Genomic DNA, 13848 nt, shown 5'->3' on the forward strand with positions numbered 1-13848 from the left:
AGAGCATTTGTGTTCCCAGGCGTAGAAACCTTTTAAATATGATTTCTTAAACCATAAAAGCTAAAGGTTGCTCTCTGCGCGCCTGCTTGTTTATATATCCTCTTCATTTTCTAATCTCGGCTCAATTTATTTTTTACCACGTTTCTCTCCCACATCTACTTAGAAGCGGAGAGGAGAATCTCTGAGGGAATTTAGAGTGCCAAACAAACACTATCACGAACACACTGGTTGCACTGTTCATGTCCAGTCCACGTCAAAGCATCAGTCTAGTTCTCCGCCAACAGAGCGTAGCTCAGATTATTCAGCCGATGTCTTAAAACATGATCAGACACAGAGAGGGGGGATGATTCATAAAAACAGACAGAAACAATAAAGAATGAGCGATACATCATGCATGATCATGATATATTTAAAAAACAACAACAACAACAAAGCAGTAAATACATGAATGTTTTTTGCGATCTCCGGCAGCAGACAGCATCGTGGGTTACTTTGCTCAGAAATAAATCTCAATACCCCCATGCCTTTTCAAGGATTTGGGGGATATCTGTGGGAGAGATAACATGCTCAAAAACTGCGTTTCCCCCAAGAGAACGCACTGCATCCAAGGGAAGAGGACAGGAGAAGGAAAAGATAAGAGGACCCACTCGACAAACAGGCTCAGGTATTGTGAGAGAAGTAACAGCTAACGCACTAAGTGAATATGTGTTGGGAGAAGGACAGCAGTGATCCTAACTCGTATCTATGGAAAATGATGCTGTATTTCTGGCTCAAGAAGGACATCTAGTGGTGATCAAGTGACTAGCAGTACACTATATAGTGGTTTAAAATCCCAGCACACACTTAACACATTATAAATGTTAGAAAATAGTGGCTGTGAACATGTGAAGGTAATTAAAAGATGTGGAGTAAACAATTATGGAATATAAACAGTTTCTCTCCAGTCTTCTACTCAAAATTTTTTTTTTTTTTTTTAACGTGTCTAAAAAATATGTCCCGATGACACACCAGAGCCATAGTTAACATTACTCCTCCTCAACGGCTGTAATGGTATAAACACACCATTTTACTCAGAATATATGAACCCAAAAAAGTAGCATATTCACTATTCAACTGGCAGCGCACACGCTGACGACGGGTCATGTTTCATATCTCATTAGCATTCTGTACACACACACACACACACACACACAGGTAAGGTACATATTTGGCTAAGAAAGAATGTTACATTTATAGCGGCAAGAGAGAGAGAGAGAGAGAGAGAGTGCGGATTTGCTCAGCACCCTCCGAGAGCAGCAAGGCACCGTCCGCCTCACCTTTTTGCCCTTTCACTGCGGATTTATGTCCGACCACAGCGATCAACAAGACCGAATACACACATTCATTAAAGATGATGGCTAGACTGAGGAAAGTCCCGGTGCATAATGAATGTGGTGTCTGTAAATATTATATTGGCCACACACAGAGAGACAGCAACAGACACGCATGCATCAACCCTGTGTGTGAGGGACAGCACAGGCCGAGGTGAGGCTTCCACACCTCGTATTTGTCCCCTGTATTTGAACAAGAAATACCCAATTTCGGGGATTTCGAGAATCAACATGATCAAAATTATTGGAATCTAAACCTTTCGTTGGAACTATTTATTAGTGTTTGTTCTTTTGATAGTTAATAGAATAGTTTGTTCATTATAGCTTGTTTGTTTACATAATAGTTGATGATACTGCTTTGTTTAAAATGTGTAGTCTTTTATTAATTTATCTTTCGTGCAAACTCGCAAGTATAAAGGCAGGAAGTTGGTAGGAGACTCAAGTGCACCTGGGTGGCGGGCATATGGTTTTTTTTACCAGAGCAGAAGAGATGATGGATTTGTTTGTTTGCTTTGGACTGGACTAAATAAACAATGAAGAGTGCAATAACCCAGCATGGACATTCAGTTTTCTTTTGCCCGAGTACACTACATGCCCAGGGTGTGATGGTAGTCGTTTGATTTAAGTTTATTAAGATTAATTTTGAACATATTTTGTGTTGACAAACGGCCACTACACCTTTAATCCAAATCCCATAAATATTCTTTACCCATTGCACATGACAAAAGCAGCACATCCCTGCTACAACCTGTCATTTAATTGATTTACTCAGAAACACTAAAGGTCTATTAATCTGAATTAACAGCGCTATTAACTGGACCAAATTCTAAAACAAAAAACAAACAATCAAATAATACATTTTCTTCAGGTTTTTTCGACTTCAGCCAAGTCAGCTGGGACTGAAATTACAAAGCCTGTCCCACGCTGCATAATAGATGATTTATAGAAATACGAACCTGCTGCGACAGAGACATATTTGTTGCACAAATCCATAATGCAGAGTGTATAAAATAAATTCTAGCTGAATTCATCAGTCTGCTCAGACTCATTAACTTTTTTGGAAGAGAAATAATGAGTGATATTGCAATCAGACAAAATGAATTAAAAGAGTTAGTTATCAAACTAATTCTGTTCGACTGTTTTTTTTTTTTAATTTCCCAGTAAGCCCACTTGGACAAACCTGGGCTGAAAATGAATTTCATTTTGAATTTTATCTTTTTCTTCTGACACATTTTTCCTATTGAAAGGAGGGAAGTGCACTTGTCCTTGAACAACTTTAACACAAAACCTGATGAGCCTTGAAGCGAGATTAGACAGGCAGAGAGGAGCGAGAAGGATAAATGTGTGGCAGTCAGGGGTTTAGATCAAAGTGGGAACTGTTTACACCAGACACATACCTATACATTTTAATCCTAACAGATGGAAAGACAGTTTGCAGGGGGAAAAAATGTCATGTGTTCTGCCGATATTGCCTCTTTGGCAAGATACTAATCCACAGCTCTCGAGTTGCTCACAGCTAGAAACATAACCGACTCCTTTTTAAATCTACTTGTAATGAAACACTCATAAAAAGGCAGTCGCATTTTTGGTTTCATGTAATTGCAAATGAAATGATTTATCGCGTTATCTACAAACGACGTGAACTACTTTGTACTTTGTACAGTTGTTGCACATCTCTCCTCCACATGGGATTAATTCCTCACAGGTTTAAAATCCCATCTGTCAAAATCAAAACAATCACAGCATCGGTGAACTTTGTCACAAACTGACAAATTATAACGTTGCTATTCAACAGCAAGCTATCCATGGACTGTTCACGAGGGTGCGCTTCACGGGTCGCCCTTCGTAGGTGTGTTATTCTCACATCGCCAGAGGGCAAAAGTCTTTGTTACTTCACTGCGGTGTATAACCAGCTGCATCTGCATGAGCTCGCCTGTGTAACGTGACGCGACAACTGAAACCAGTGTACTATAAGAACTATGGAAGATTCAGACATCGAAACTGCAAATTCTACCACTAGCTACCACTGCCACAGTGTAGCAACTGCACTACACTGTACAAAACCAATAATACAGTTTAGCTCTTAAAAAAAAAAAAAAAGTAGTCTTTTTGAGTCCTCTGAGAGAAGCCATCAACTTTATGAAACAGAACAATTCACTATCTTTTCTTGTTTCTACAGACATAAACTATGTAACTTCACTGTGGTGGAAAAAAGAAAAGATAGAAAAATAAATGTGTCTTCTTTAGAACCTGGCATTATCAATAGAATGTTTTTTCATCAAATAGCTACGTTTCCCAAAAATATCCATCTCTGCTATGTCTCTCTGAGTATCTTAGCCACCACTTTCCTACATTCTGTATCAGGGTTTTGTGGAAACTACCAGGACAAGCTAAACGGCTCTCAAACATTAGTGTAACCTTTAATGGCTTACTTAGCATCTGAAAGTACTTTCGCTAATAAAAAGTATAAATAAAAAGCTTGCGTAAAGGCATCACTACAAAGAGGTTCTGCATGGTCCTCCACTCATTAGGTCTCCTCTCTGTCTGTCGTCTGTTTGCAAAAATGTGGGGGGTTTTCACAAAACTACATTCTTCCTTTGTCTCCCAAAGGAACTGGAACTTTTCCTCTTTCCTTTTTCATTTCCTGGGTGAAAATCAGAATCACTGTCATGCTTTGGTCTCTTCCTCTTCCTCCCCATGCTCCTCTGTGTCGTCGGATTCTCCTCTTCGTCTTCCGAATCGTCAGATGAGCTGCTGTTTATCTGGTCACGCTCACTTTCCTCGGCGCTGGAATCACTTCCCTTTGACTTGTACGCCTTTGATTTGGAGCTCTTTCTTTTTGAACACTTGTCTTTGTTTGGCGCCGTAAGAACCGGGTCACCTGCAGTGGCACTTTTTGGTCTTCCTTTGGGTCTACCTGTGGGCTTCATGCTGATGTTAGGCATTTCGGCCGTCATCTTCTGTAACTCCTCTCCTGTGTCTTGTTCTCTCTCTAGGTTGTCAGACTCCGAGTCTGTGCCTGTGTCGCTTGGCCTTTCATTGATCTCGCCCTCCTTGCGTCCGTGCCCGGAACTGGAGGCGTGATAACGCTGGACATGACTCTTCAAGCTCACATTATGATTAAAGCATTTGTCACAATGCTGACACTTAAAAGGCTTCTCCCCGGTGTGCAGACGCATGTGAGATTTGAGGTTACCTGCCTGGTTGAAGCCGCGCTCGCACACTGGACATTGGTACGGCTTCAGTCCGGTGTGCACAAAAGAATGTCTCTGAAGACGATGCAGATTCTTAAATTTAAACCCACAAACTCCACATTTGATCTCTTTCTCCCCCCCATGTGTTGGCAGATGGACACAGCGCTCTTTACGGGAGGCAAACTTCTCCGGACAGTCGGGACATTTATAGGGACGTTTTTGTTTCTTATGGATCTGCTCATGTTTAAGTTTGTCCACCCTTGTTCTGAACGTAACGTGGCAGTATTTGCAAGGATGTTCGTAGGTTTCACTGTGGATCATGTTGTGACGTCTGAGAGACATTTCATTAACACATCTTTTGCCACAAATACGGCAGGAATACGGCTTACTTTTGTGCTCACACGTGTGAGATTTTAGTGTATTGACAAAACTGCCGCACTCTGTGCAGAGCTCTTTCATTTTGAGGCCACCTTGGGGTTTATCACCTTCTCCCTCTTTCCCTTCATCTTCACTTTCCTCCTCAGAGTCCTTTGTGAGCTTCTTAGCCAGCAAACTTTCCTCAGTTGGATTCCATTCCCCATCTGAACTCATACCTTCTTCGTCTCCTTCATCTTCTTCGTCTACTTCATCTGAGGAATCTTTTTCTTCATCACTCAGAGAAACACTCCCAGAGGAACCTGCACTGCTGGGGAAGTCATCTGTTGGTAGTAACTGTGAACAAAACAATGACAAGTAAGGCAATCAAAAACTTTTTCAGCTCTGTGACAGAGAAGCTATAGTTTTATCAACATTCCTACTGCTTCTGTGTGACTTAAGTCATATGTAAACACATTGTTCCCGATCAGATGTGGTGTTAACAACCCCACCAAGAAAAAAGCAATGGAATTTTATTTTATTTGCTTTTCTTCTTCCCTTGGGCGAGTAAAAACCACCTCTGACCTCTGCCAAATAGTCAGGATTTCACTTTATGATTAAAGTATGAAATTTCATGCAAATGCCACAAGTGGTAGAAAAAGTCCAATAAATATAAATGTATAAAGAAATAACCAACCAACAAATATCCAAGGTACTGGACACAATTTATTACTGGTAATTACTACAAAACACTGGTGGTTTTCATTTCAGCAAAGGAAAGAACAAGGAAATATTGCACTTCTAACATTTTCATCTTGACTGCATCTGTGTTAAGGTGCCACATTACAAAATTGTCACATTCAGTCCATTTGCATTTATTTCTTATACATCTCATCCTTGGTTCAGAGATGTGTAAGCACTAGTTTTTGGTCAAGGTGCTCAAATTGTTGGCTTCCTTTGCCATTGCTGACACAGGAAAACATTGTCAACCATTAAGGGAGCTTCACCAATGCGGTTTGGTCTTGCGGTGCCAATGCACCTGACACCTAAGGAGGTGTGCAAGTTCTGAACCAAGGAACCTGGAACTTGTGAAATAGTTGTCACAAGAGACAACAGACAGCCGAGACTGCTTTATAGTTTTGCAAAGTGTTGTCACCACTTTGGCTCCTAGAGGTAGCGTCTGCTCCTGCTCACTGAGGGCGACATTAAAGATTGTGGATACCCCTTGTTACAGCAACAAGTCGTGGATTATGCCAGATGAATTTGCTCGGCAGAACAATTTAAAGCCCCACTTATCTGGCTTGTTGGCGATATATTGGTGGAGAGTGCCAGTGCAACAGCTAGAATCTCCTTTTTGGCATATCAGCTATCATGTTGGTGCCAGTAGTCCCCAATGGATGGAAAGCTGAAAACACCCATAAAAAGAAGAATGCCCAAGAAATCCTCAATTTCTTTAGGGCTTGTTTTTATTGGGTCCCCCAACTCGTGAGCAAGGTACAAATTTGTATGATGAGCAATGTGTTCAATCACGTCATCAGTGAAGAGCATTTTGAAGTACTGGAAGGGTGTGTGTACAGCCTCAGGAGGCTCAAATTTGCAATCCGGAACCTGGAATTCCTCAATGTCTTCATGCTTCCAGATTCGTCTTGTGCTTTTATAGGGGCCTGAGGGGGAACTTGGAAAATGAGTGTCCCCTTGCTTCTCTAAGTTAACTGTTTCTAGGGTGTGTTTGCCTTTCCTGCCCTTCTTACGAGGCGGTGTGTAGAAGGTCTGCTTGTCGAGGGAGCCTCTTCTTCATCCAGGGATTCAAAAAGAACTGTCACCAGTACCTTCTGCTTGTGTTGGCTGATAATCGGGATCTTCTATTGGGTCGCCATCATTATCATCACCACTCTGGGTTTTGTGGTACGAGGGCCAGATGTGTGCGTGGTCTTGTAGAGTAGAATGTTTTAACATCCATCTAATAGTTAGATGGATGGATGGATGGAATAGTGCAAGAAGTTAAGAAATTACTTACAAAAAGGAAATTCTTTCAACATATTCATGATGTACTAACACTTAATGTTTCATATTTACAGCAATAGCTGAACAGAATTTTTTTTTTAGCAAATTGAACATTTTAATTACATTAGCTCAGTTTCACTACACGTAGCTGAGATTGGCACAGCACCCCCCGCGACCCTCTGGTGGAGGATAAAGCGGTTAGATGATGACTGATGACAGTTTCACTACACTTACCATAAAGTGACAAAAAGTGAAAAATGATTAGACGGACTGTTTTTGTGGGATCAAGTAATATAATTCTGTTCAGTAAGGCCTCAAACACTATCGTAAGTAAAAGCAGTGGCGGCTTGTGATAAAAAAAAGTGTGTGTGTGGGGGGGGGCGTACTTTAATAAAAAAATTAAAAAAACCACTACAAGAATCACGTGTCTCATCTGCTGTGTGGCCACACTGATGCTGCCAGATCTGCAGCAGCGCACAAGAGCATGTCCCTGACTCCCGGTAGTTACCGAAGTAAAAATGTTTATCTGTTCTCTGGGACAGGCCGCTCGGCTTTGGGTGGTCTTTGGATGCTAAATGGTGCGCCCAAAGAGTTTTCCTATCTTTTGCATTGCAAGGGTCTGCCTGTGTGCGATGCGTGACTATAGCGCGAGTCTATGGTAAAGAGGTGTGCACCCTAAACCATATGATTGAGCAGCAGTTAAAAGGTAGATGGAAATTTTGCTTCTCGTGATTGTGCTCATATTCTCATTTAACCTCGCAGAGTTACTGTACACTCACAGCAAGAAGATCCAAAAACATGCAGAGGTTAATCGGACACTCTAAATTGACCGTAGGTGTGAATGTGAGAGTGAATGGTTGTCCATCTCTATATGTTGGTGCTGCAATGCAATGTACACTGCCTTGAACTTTGGGTTAGATCCATGGCACTCAATCTGTGGTACGTGAGCTTCCTCTGGTGGTACTTGGAGGAAAATCAGAAATGAGCTCCATCTTAATCTAACTTCACTACACCAGTGTGTATAGTATATGTGAAGAAGAGTAGGACGATGAGAGCAAATTATCTTATTGGGAATAAATCTGCCTCCTGTGAAAAGTCTGTAGCGGTCTTTGCTCGGCCTATTCACACCACAGTATTTTAACGTTGCCAATAATGGTGTAACTTCAATTTTGTATTTTCTCAGGTGGTACTTGCTATAAAAGGTTTGAGAACCCCTGGGTCAACCCAGTCTTGGCTCCCCCTTTCAGGATGCTCCTTATAATTGTTATATACTTGTTGTTTTTTTTTAAGTTGTTGCACTATTATGTTCCAGTCGGAGCGGTGAGGTCAACAGCTCAGCAGCTTCTGGTCATTCCATGTTCCAGATTAAAAAAACTGAGACCACCAAGCCTTTTTTGAACTCTGGAATATCAGAGCTGCTGAGACTCTGGCTTTTAAGATCACTTTTATGTTATTATGTATTGTTTCCATAGTTGTACCCATTTTATTTGTAAATAGACTTGATGTTGGGGTCTGGCTGTAAAACCTTTCATTGACACATGGGCAATAAGATAAACTTACCTTTTGGGTTACTGGTGGTATGTCCTCCGCTGCTGGGACCTTGGCGTTGATCTGGCTTTTCCACTGGAATCTGTACTCACACTGAAGGCACTGCTGGTTGATAACAATCAACGGCCCATAGGTGACTTTCTCCATGTGAAGTTTACAGTCACAAGATGGACATTTGTGGCGAAACAACTGCAGCAGGCAGCTCTCGTTCACAAAATGTTTTCCTTTTATCTGGAAATGAGGAATTCTAAAAAAAAAAAAGAAAAGAATAATGAGTCTTGTTAACAGCTTGTTTAAAAAGGAAAGGTGAGGTAAGTGTCAGCAAACATGTTAAAGAAAAACCGTAACTTACTTTTTCCGAATCAGATTTGAGCTCCATACATTTTGTTCATTTTGGCCACACCCAGATGTGACAGTACCTGAAACTGAGACACAATACTCACTATTTTACAACACTGTGACTATTATTTTAATCTTCTTAAAATCTCTAGTGTGTAACATTTAGAGTGTTTTACTGAAAGAAATATAGTACCCATATGTTTGTATAGGTGCATGGTTTTAAAATTAAAAAAATAATCGTGTGCTGATCTGCTGCATGTAGTTCACATTTTCAGAGCACAGTTCACACCATTTCTGCTGTAGAGCTTATGTGCAGCTATGTTTTACACTGTTTGCCTTTGAAAAGCATTATATTTTCTTATAATCTAACCATTTCTCCTTACCCAAATACAGTCCAGGAATCTTCAGTATAAATAGGTAACAATAAAACTGATTAAAGATTAAAGTTACAAAACTGAAATGCTAGAATGCTTTAACCTTGAAACAGGGACAAGAAGCGCAATGTTTGTGGCATTTGCTACAGATGCAGACATTGAAATTGAGAAGAAAGACAGTTTCCACTGCCTCTTTTCATTATGAGACGTGCATGGCTCAAATAAAAAAGAAGAATCCAGTGCAAAATAGATGGGAGGGGTGTTTTGAGCTTTCAGAGAAGACTGGTAGTTTGTTACCTGTTTCCAGGTCATCCCGCTGACAAGTGATTTCCGTAGTTTCCACATACTCAGGCACCTAAACACAAAAATAAAAACTTTGAGTTCATCACAAGCTTGAAACAATACAGCGTATCCACCCATTTGCACTTTCACATTAACCAGTGACTTCAAACCTATTTGGCTGTCTGTCTCAATAATAGATTGCTACTGTCGAGGAGAAGTAAGGTATAGTAAGGTAAATGCCTATGCCGGAAGTAAAACTCAGCGGCCAACATAGAAAAGAAAATAAATAAAAGGAAAAATATAGTGGATTTAAACTCATTTAACAATCGTTTGAATGGAACAGACATTAATTAAGATTGACAAAATGATATACTACAGTTTTATGTACAGAAACAGAATTTTGATACTTAATTAAATTACAAAATGTGTATGATTGACTGATGGAGACAGACGGACGCACAGCTGTCTCTACTCACGCACTCACCGCGCACTGTGGAAAGATGTCAACAGCATCTTCCGGGTCTGACTTGATGCACAGTGACGGGACAGCACCTGGTTTCAGCTGCACGTCACTACTCGTCGCCTTGTACTCTAAGCAGTCGTGTGTAAAGTGTTCTCCACAGACAGAAATGTCCGTCCACGACGACTCCTTGAGTCGCTGTCCGTTAACTTCAAGAACAAACTGAACCCACTCCAGCCGCTTCTCTGGGTCCTCCGGTAACGTGAATCTCTGCGCGCTGCGACGCCACGATTCACATCCGGCGATGGAGCACATCCCGAGTACAAGCTCGGTCCAGCCTTATATCAATACTGGTCAGACAAGTGGCGGGATGTAGGTCAGAACGCAGGGTCAACCATAACAGTAACAAGCTAGTACGTGTGTTTTGCATCCATGGTGTTTTGCTGCTAGCTGTAGAGAGTAGGCGGGGTTATGCCGCGGGGTTGGCTTGGTTTTGTGTCAGGCGTACCCCGGCTACTGGTTCAGTATGGGCAGCTCATATGACCCATTCACTCGCTTGTCTTCTACCGCTTTATCCCAAGTAGGTCTAACACAGTAACACAGTACAAGACACGCCCCTACAGTACAGACGCGCCCACTCGGCACTGATTGGGTCACAGAGATCGTGTTTGATACGTGATGACGTTTAGTTTTATTGAAACTTTATTTATACACGCATATCTCAAAGTAAAGTAAAGTCACCCCAGTGGGCGACAGTAATAAAGAAGGATATAATACTCGTGTTGACATTTATGATGAACTTTGAATGCAATTTGTGAATAATTAAAGTCACTGTAAACCATTAAATGTTATAACCAAACTGATAAAATATATAAATGCCGGGATGTATTTGGATCAGTATCACGTTATAACGTGATTCTATATTGAATAAACATGACAATTGTATTGTATAAAAGTGATTATATAAACGTGATTATCATATATACTGTATATTATTATATGGACAGTATACTGCTTCATCAAAACTCCTTTGAGTTCAGCATAGCTTTCAAATCCAAGTACTGAATACAAGTAATGAATGATAAATTGTTTTAATTTGTATGCACAGCAGACATTAACTACTATTAACTACAAACATTTTTCCCAAAAAAAATTGGCTTGGGATTGGGAAATTGGGATTACAGGCCCCTAACAAATAATAATAATAATAATAATAATGGTAATAATAATAATAATAATAGCAATAATAATAACAATAATAATACATTTTATGTTAAGCACCATTTCAACACTTTATAAAACAAACAAACAACAATAAAAAACAGAAACAGGATGAGAGTAAACTCTGCTCAGCTCTGAAGCTGAAGTCTTATCTTGCTGATAAGGCAAAGTTATATAACAAAATAATTAAGTAATTAATGACACTCACATACATTAAGGGATATAAACTGTCGTGAAAATTGGATTAACAGTTTCCTAAACTATCTAATTTTCCCTCGAGTCAAACTGAGTTCCACATTTGTACATCTCTTTGGCTTTGTCCAGGGAGAAGATGAAGTGTACAGGTGCAAGGGCATAAATCGTTACCTGTGTCATGAAGATTTAGATTTAAGATTGTCTTGAACAGCGACCATGTGTTAAAGGGAAACATATAAAATATGTAGCCTAAAAATCAGTGTCAGTGTCTGATATCTCACCTCTGGCAAAAGTACATCCATGATTAAAGCCACTGAATCTGCAGACTTCTTATCTGTCAGTGTACTTTCAAGGACTCCAGACAAGAAGTGCAACATCTGGTCCACTTGTTCATCATCTTCAAAAAGAATGAAGACCCTGTCCTCCTCCTTGGCCCAGGGAGACACAATGTTGCCTCTGATGATTTTCTATAAATATATAGGTTTATAGCATGGGTATATATACACAAACACCACACACAATGCCATGTCACTCACTTTAAGGTGTTGCAGCATGCCTTCATCCTGGGTAATGAAATGAATGAACAGCCAACTGGATTCACGTCATTACTGTTTGGCTTGTTGGGCCCTTTCCTAAAATTAAATTGTACAATGCATAAATATGCAACACTGAATACATGCGAATAAGTACTATGAATAAGACATTTTCTTTCCCTGATCATTTGCACTTCCTTACATACCACAAGACTCTTGGAAGACGTGTCATCTAGGCTGGCAACATTTTTGGCCACAGTAACATCACTGGCCTGAATGGATACACAGATAAGCATGATGGAGAGTGAAGATCTGTGTGGTTGATGAAAGAAATGCTTAGACTTTGGGAGGAAAGATGGAAAGCATCTTACTGTAGGGATGGTCGTCAGTGTTTGGTGGCACCTGTAGACATTCCATCACAATCAGAATTGTGCCATCATGTCTCATATGCACATGTCAACAATTTCAAAAAGAGATCCATGCTGGATTCAAAATAACACAGTACCATAGTAAACATACTGCATGCGTCATAACAATCCATGTAGTATGTATTACTGACCACAGGGCAGCTTGAGCGCCTTCTTTTACGGGTGATCCTAAGGACAGGCGGTGGGTTGTCTTGGAGTTTCGCCATGGATGCTGGATTCACCATGTTTTTACAATGGAAAATAATTAACATATTTATATATGCAACATGCAGCCTCACCAAATTATGTTGATACATTTTACACACTGTACTTTTAAGCAAAACATCTCCTAATGCTACACCAGCTGCTGTTATTTTAATGATGTGTTACCTATTTATAACAGCTGTAAAATTAACCTTTTATAAATAACTAGTATGTCAAGCTAAACTTAGCATAAAGTACAACTAAATGATAGGACTTAATGTGGCTCTTTCCCACATTTAAAGAAACCAGAATCATCCAACACAAGGGAACATGCACTTGATATCAGTCCAATTTTATTCAAATGTAACGGGAGTGAACAGTGAATGAGACTCAAAATCCCATGTCAAAAGTAACATGGGTTCCTCCCATGTAGTGTACTGAATTCCCTGTGTCTGTCCCAAGCCAGGATAAATGGGAGGGTTACATCATCAAAAACTCCTAACGGTAAAAAAAAGTATTTCATTTCGAAAGAAAACTCCAACCAAAAGTATATGTTGAGTTTGCAATAGGTTGTGTGATGAAAAACTACACAGTTCTGCATTTTTCTGAACACCTCAATTAGTTTTTTTTTTCCATCTCAATGACTTAGTAAAGCTCCAGCTCCATGTTGCTTGCAGGATTTTAACATGTTCTCTCTGCTTCTTCTTCGTCGTCATATTCCTCATCATCATCCTCGGATAACTCATTGTTGTCATATTCCTTTACATTATATGTAATTTGGCAGATGCTTTTATCCAAAGCGACTTACAATAAGTGCATTTCAACATTTTGGTACAAACAAGAGCTAGAAGTAAGTACTGTAAGTGCTTCAAGTAAGCCAAACTATAAAGTGCTAGTTATAAGTGTGATGCACAAGTAAGGGCTTGCCTTTTTTTTTTCTTTTTTTTCGTTGTCGTTGTCTTAGTCGAGGTAGAGTTGAAAGAAATGTGTTTTTAGTCAGCGGCGGAAGATGTGGAGGCTTTCTGCTGTCCGGATGTCGATGGGGAGCTTGTTCCATCATTTAGGAGCTAGGACAGTGAACAGTCTTGAGTTCGATGAATGCCTCTGCGATCCCCTCAGTGAGGGGGCAGCAAGCTGGTTTGCTGATGCAGAGCGGAGTGGGCGGGCTGGAGCATGGAATGCAAGCACTTGAGTCTTGAAGCGGATGCGAGCAGCTACAGGAAGCCAGTGAAGGGAGCAGAGGAGTGGTGGAGTATGAAAGAATTTTGGTAAGTTGAAGACCAGTCGAGCTGCTGCGTTCTTGATGAGCTGCAGAGGTCGTATGGCACACGCAGGGAGACCAGCCAGAAGGGAGTTGCATTAG

The 13848-nt window shown here is 40.4% G+C and overlaps 1 protein-coding gene and 1 long non-coding RNA gene across 5 annotated transcripts; both read right to left on the reverse strand.

The window, feature by feature from the left end:
* Nucleotides 1–393: 393 nt before the first annotated feature.
* On the reverse strand, nucleotides 394–10862 carry LOC122780678 (zinc finger protein 273-like). Of its 2 annotated transcripts, none has more exons than XM_044043828.1 (5): nucleotides 9950–10862; nucleotides 9481–9538; nucleotides 8823–8889; nucleotides 8483–8717; nucleotides 394–5275 (listed from the first exon to the last, which is right to left on the reverse strand). In XM_044043828.1, the coding sequence occupies exons 1-5, from the start codon at nucleotides 10238–10240 to the stop codon at nucleotides 3947–3949; spliced, it is 1980 nt and encodes a 659-aa protein (XP_043899763.1). In that variant the 5' UTR covers nucleotides 10241–10862; the 3' UTR covers nucleotides 394–3946. The 2 variants fall into 2 exon arrangements, with proteins under 2 accessions (XP_043899763.1, XP_043899754.1); XM_044043819.1 differs by having other exon boundaries at nucleotides 8823–8895.
* Nucleotides 10863–11208: 346 nt separating this feature from the next.
* LOC122780688 lies at nucleotides 11209–13315 on the reverse strand. 3 transcript variants are annotated; one of them, XR_006361727.1, is made up of 5 exons: nucleotides 12434–13315; nucleotides 12246–12276; nucleotides 12081–12146; nucleotides 11878–11973; nucleotides 11209–11808 (listed from the first exon to the last, which is right to left on the reverse strand). It is a non-coding gene; the product is annotated as an uncharacterized LOC122780688 (long non-coding RNA). The 3 variants fall into 3 exon arrangements; XR_006361728.1 differs by lacking the exon at nucleotides 12246–12276 and having other exon boundaries at nucleotides 12081–12186; XR_006361726.1 differs by having other exon boundaries at nucleotides 12081–12276.
* Between the last annotated feature and the right edge of the window lie 533 nt (nucleotides 13316–13848).

Source organism: Solea senegalensis, linkage group LG1, assembly GCF_019176455.1.
Source record: "Solea senegalensis isolate Sse05_10M linkage group LG1, IFAPA_SoseM_1, whole genome shotgun sequence".
In the NCBI taxonomy this organism is placed as follows: Eukaryota; Metazoa; Chordata; class Actinopteri; order Pleuronectiformes; family Soleidae; genus Solea; species Solea senegalensis.

Bases quoted from the DNA above. Each gene is read 5' to 3' on its own strand.
- LOC122780678 (XM_044043819.1), bottom strand. From the start codon at position 10,240: ATGTGCTCCATCGCCGGATGTGAATCGTGGCGTCGCAGCGCGCAGAGA. The intron at 8,718-8,822 runs GTAAGTTACGGT...TTTTTTTTTTAG, and splicing joins TCAAATCTGATTCGGAAAAA to AATTCCTCATTTCCAGATAA. The intron at 5,276-8,482 runs GTAAGTTTATCT...TTTTGTTCACAG, and splicing joins TACCACCAGTAACCCAAAAG to TTACTACCAACAGATGACTT.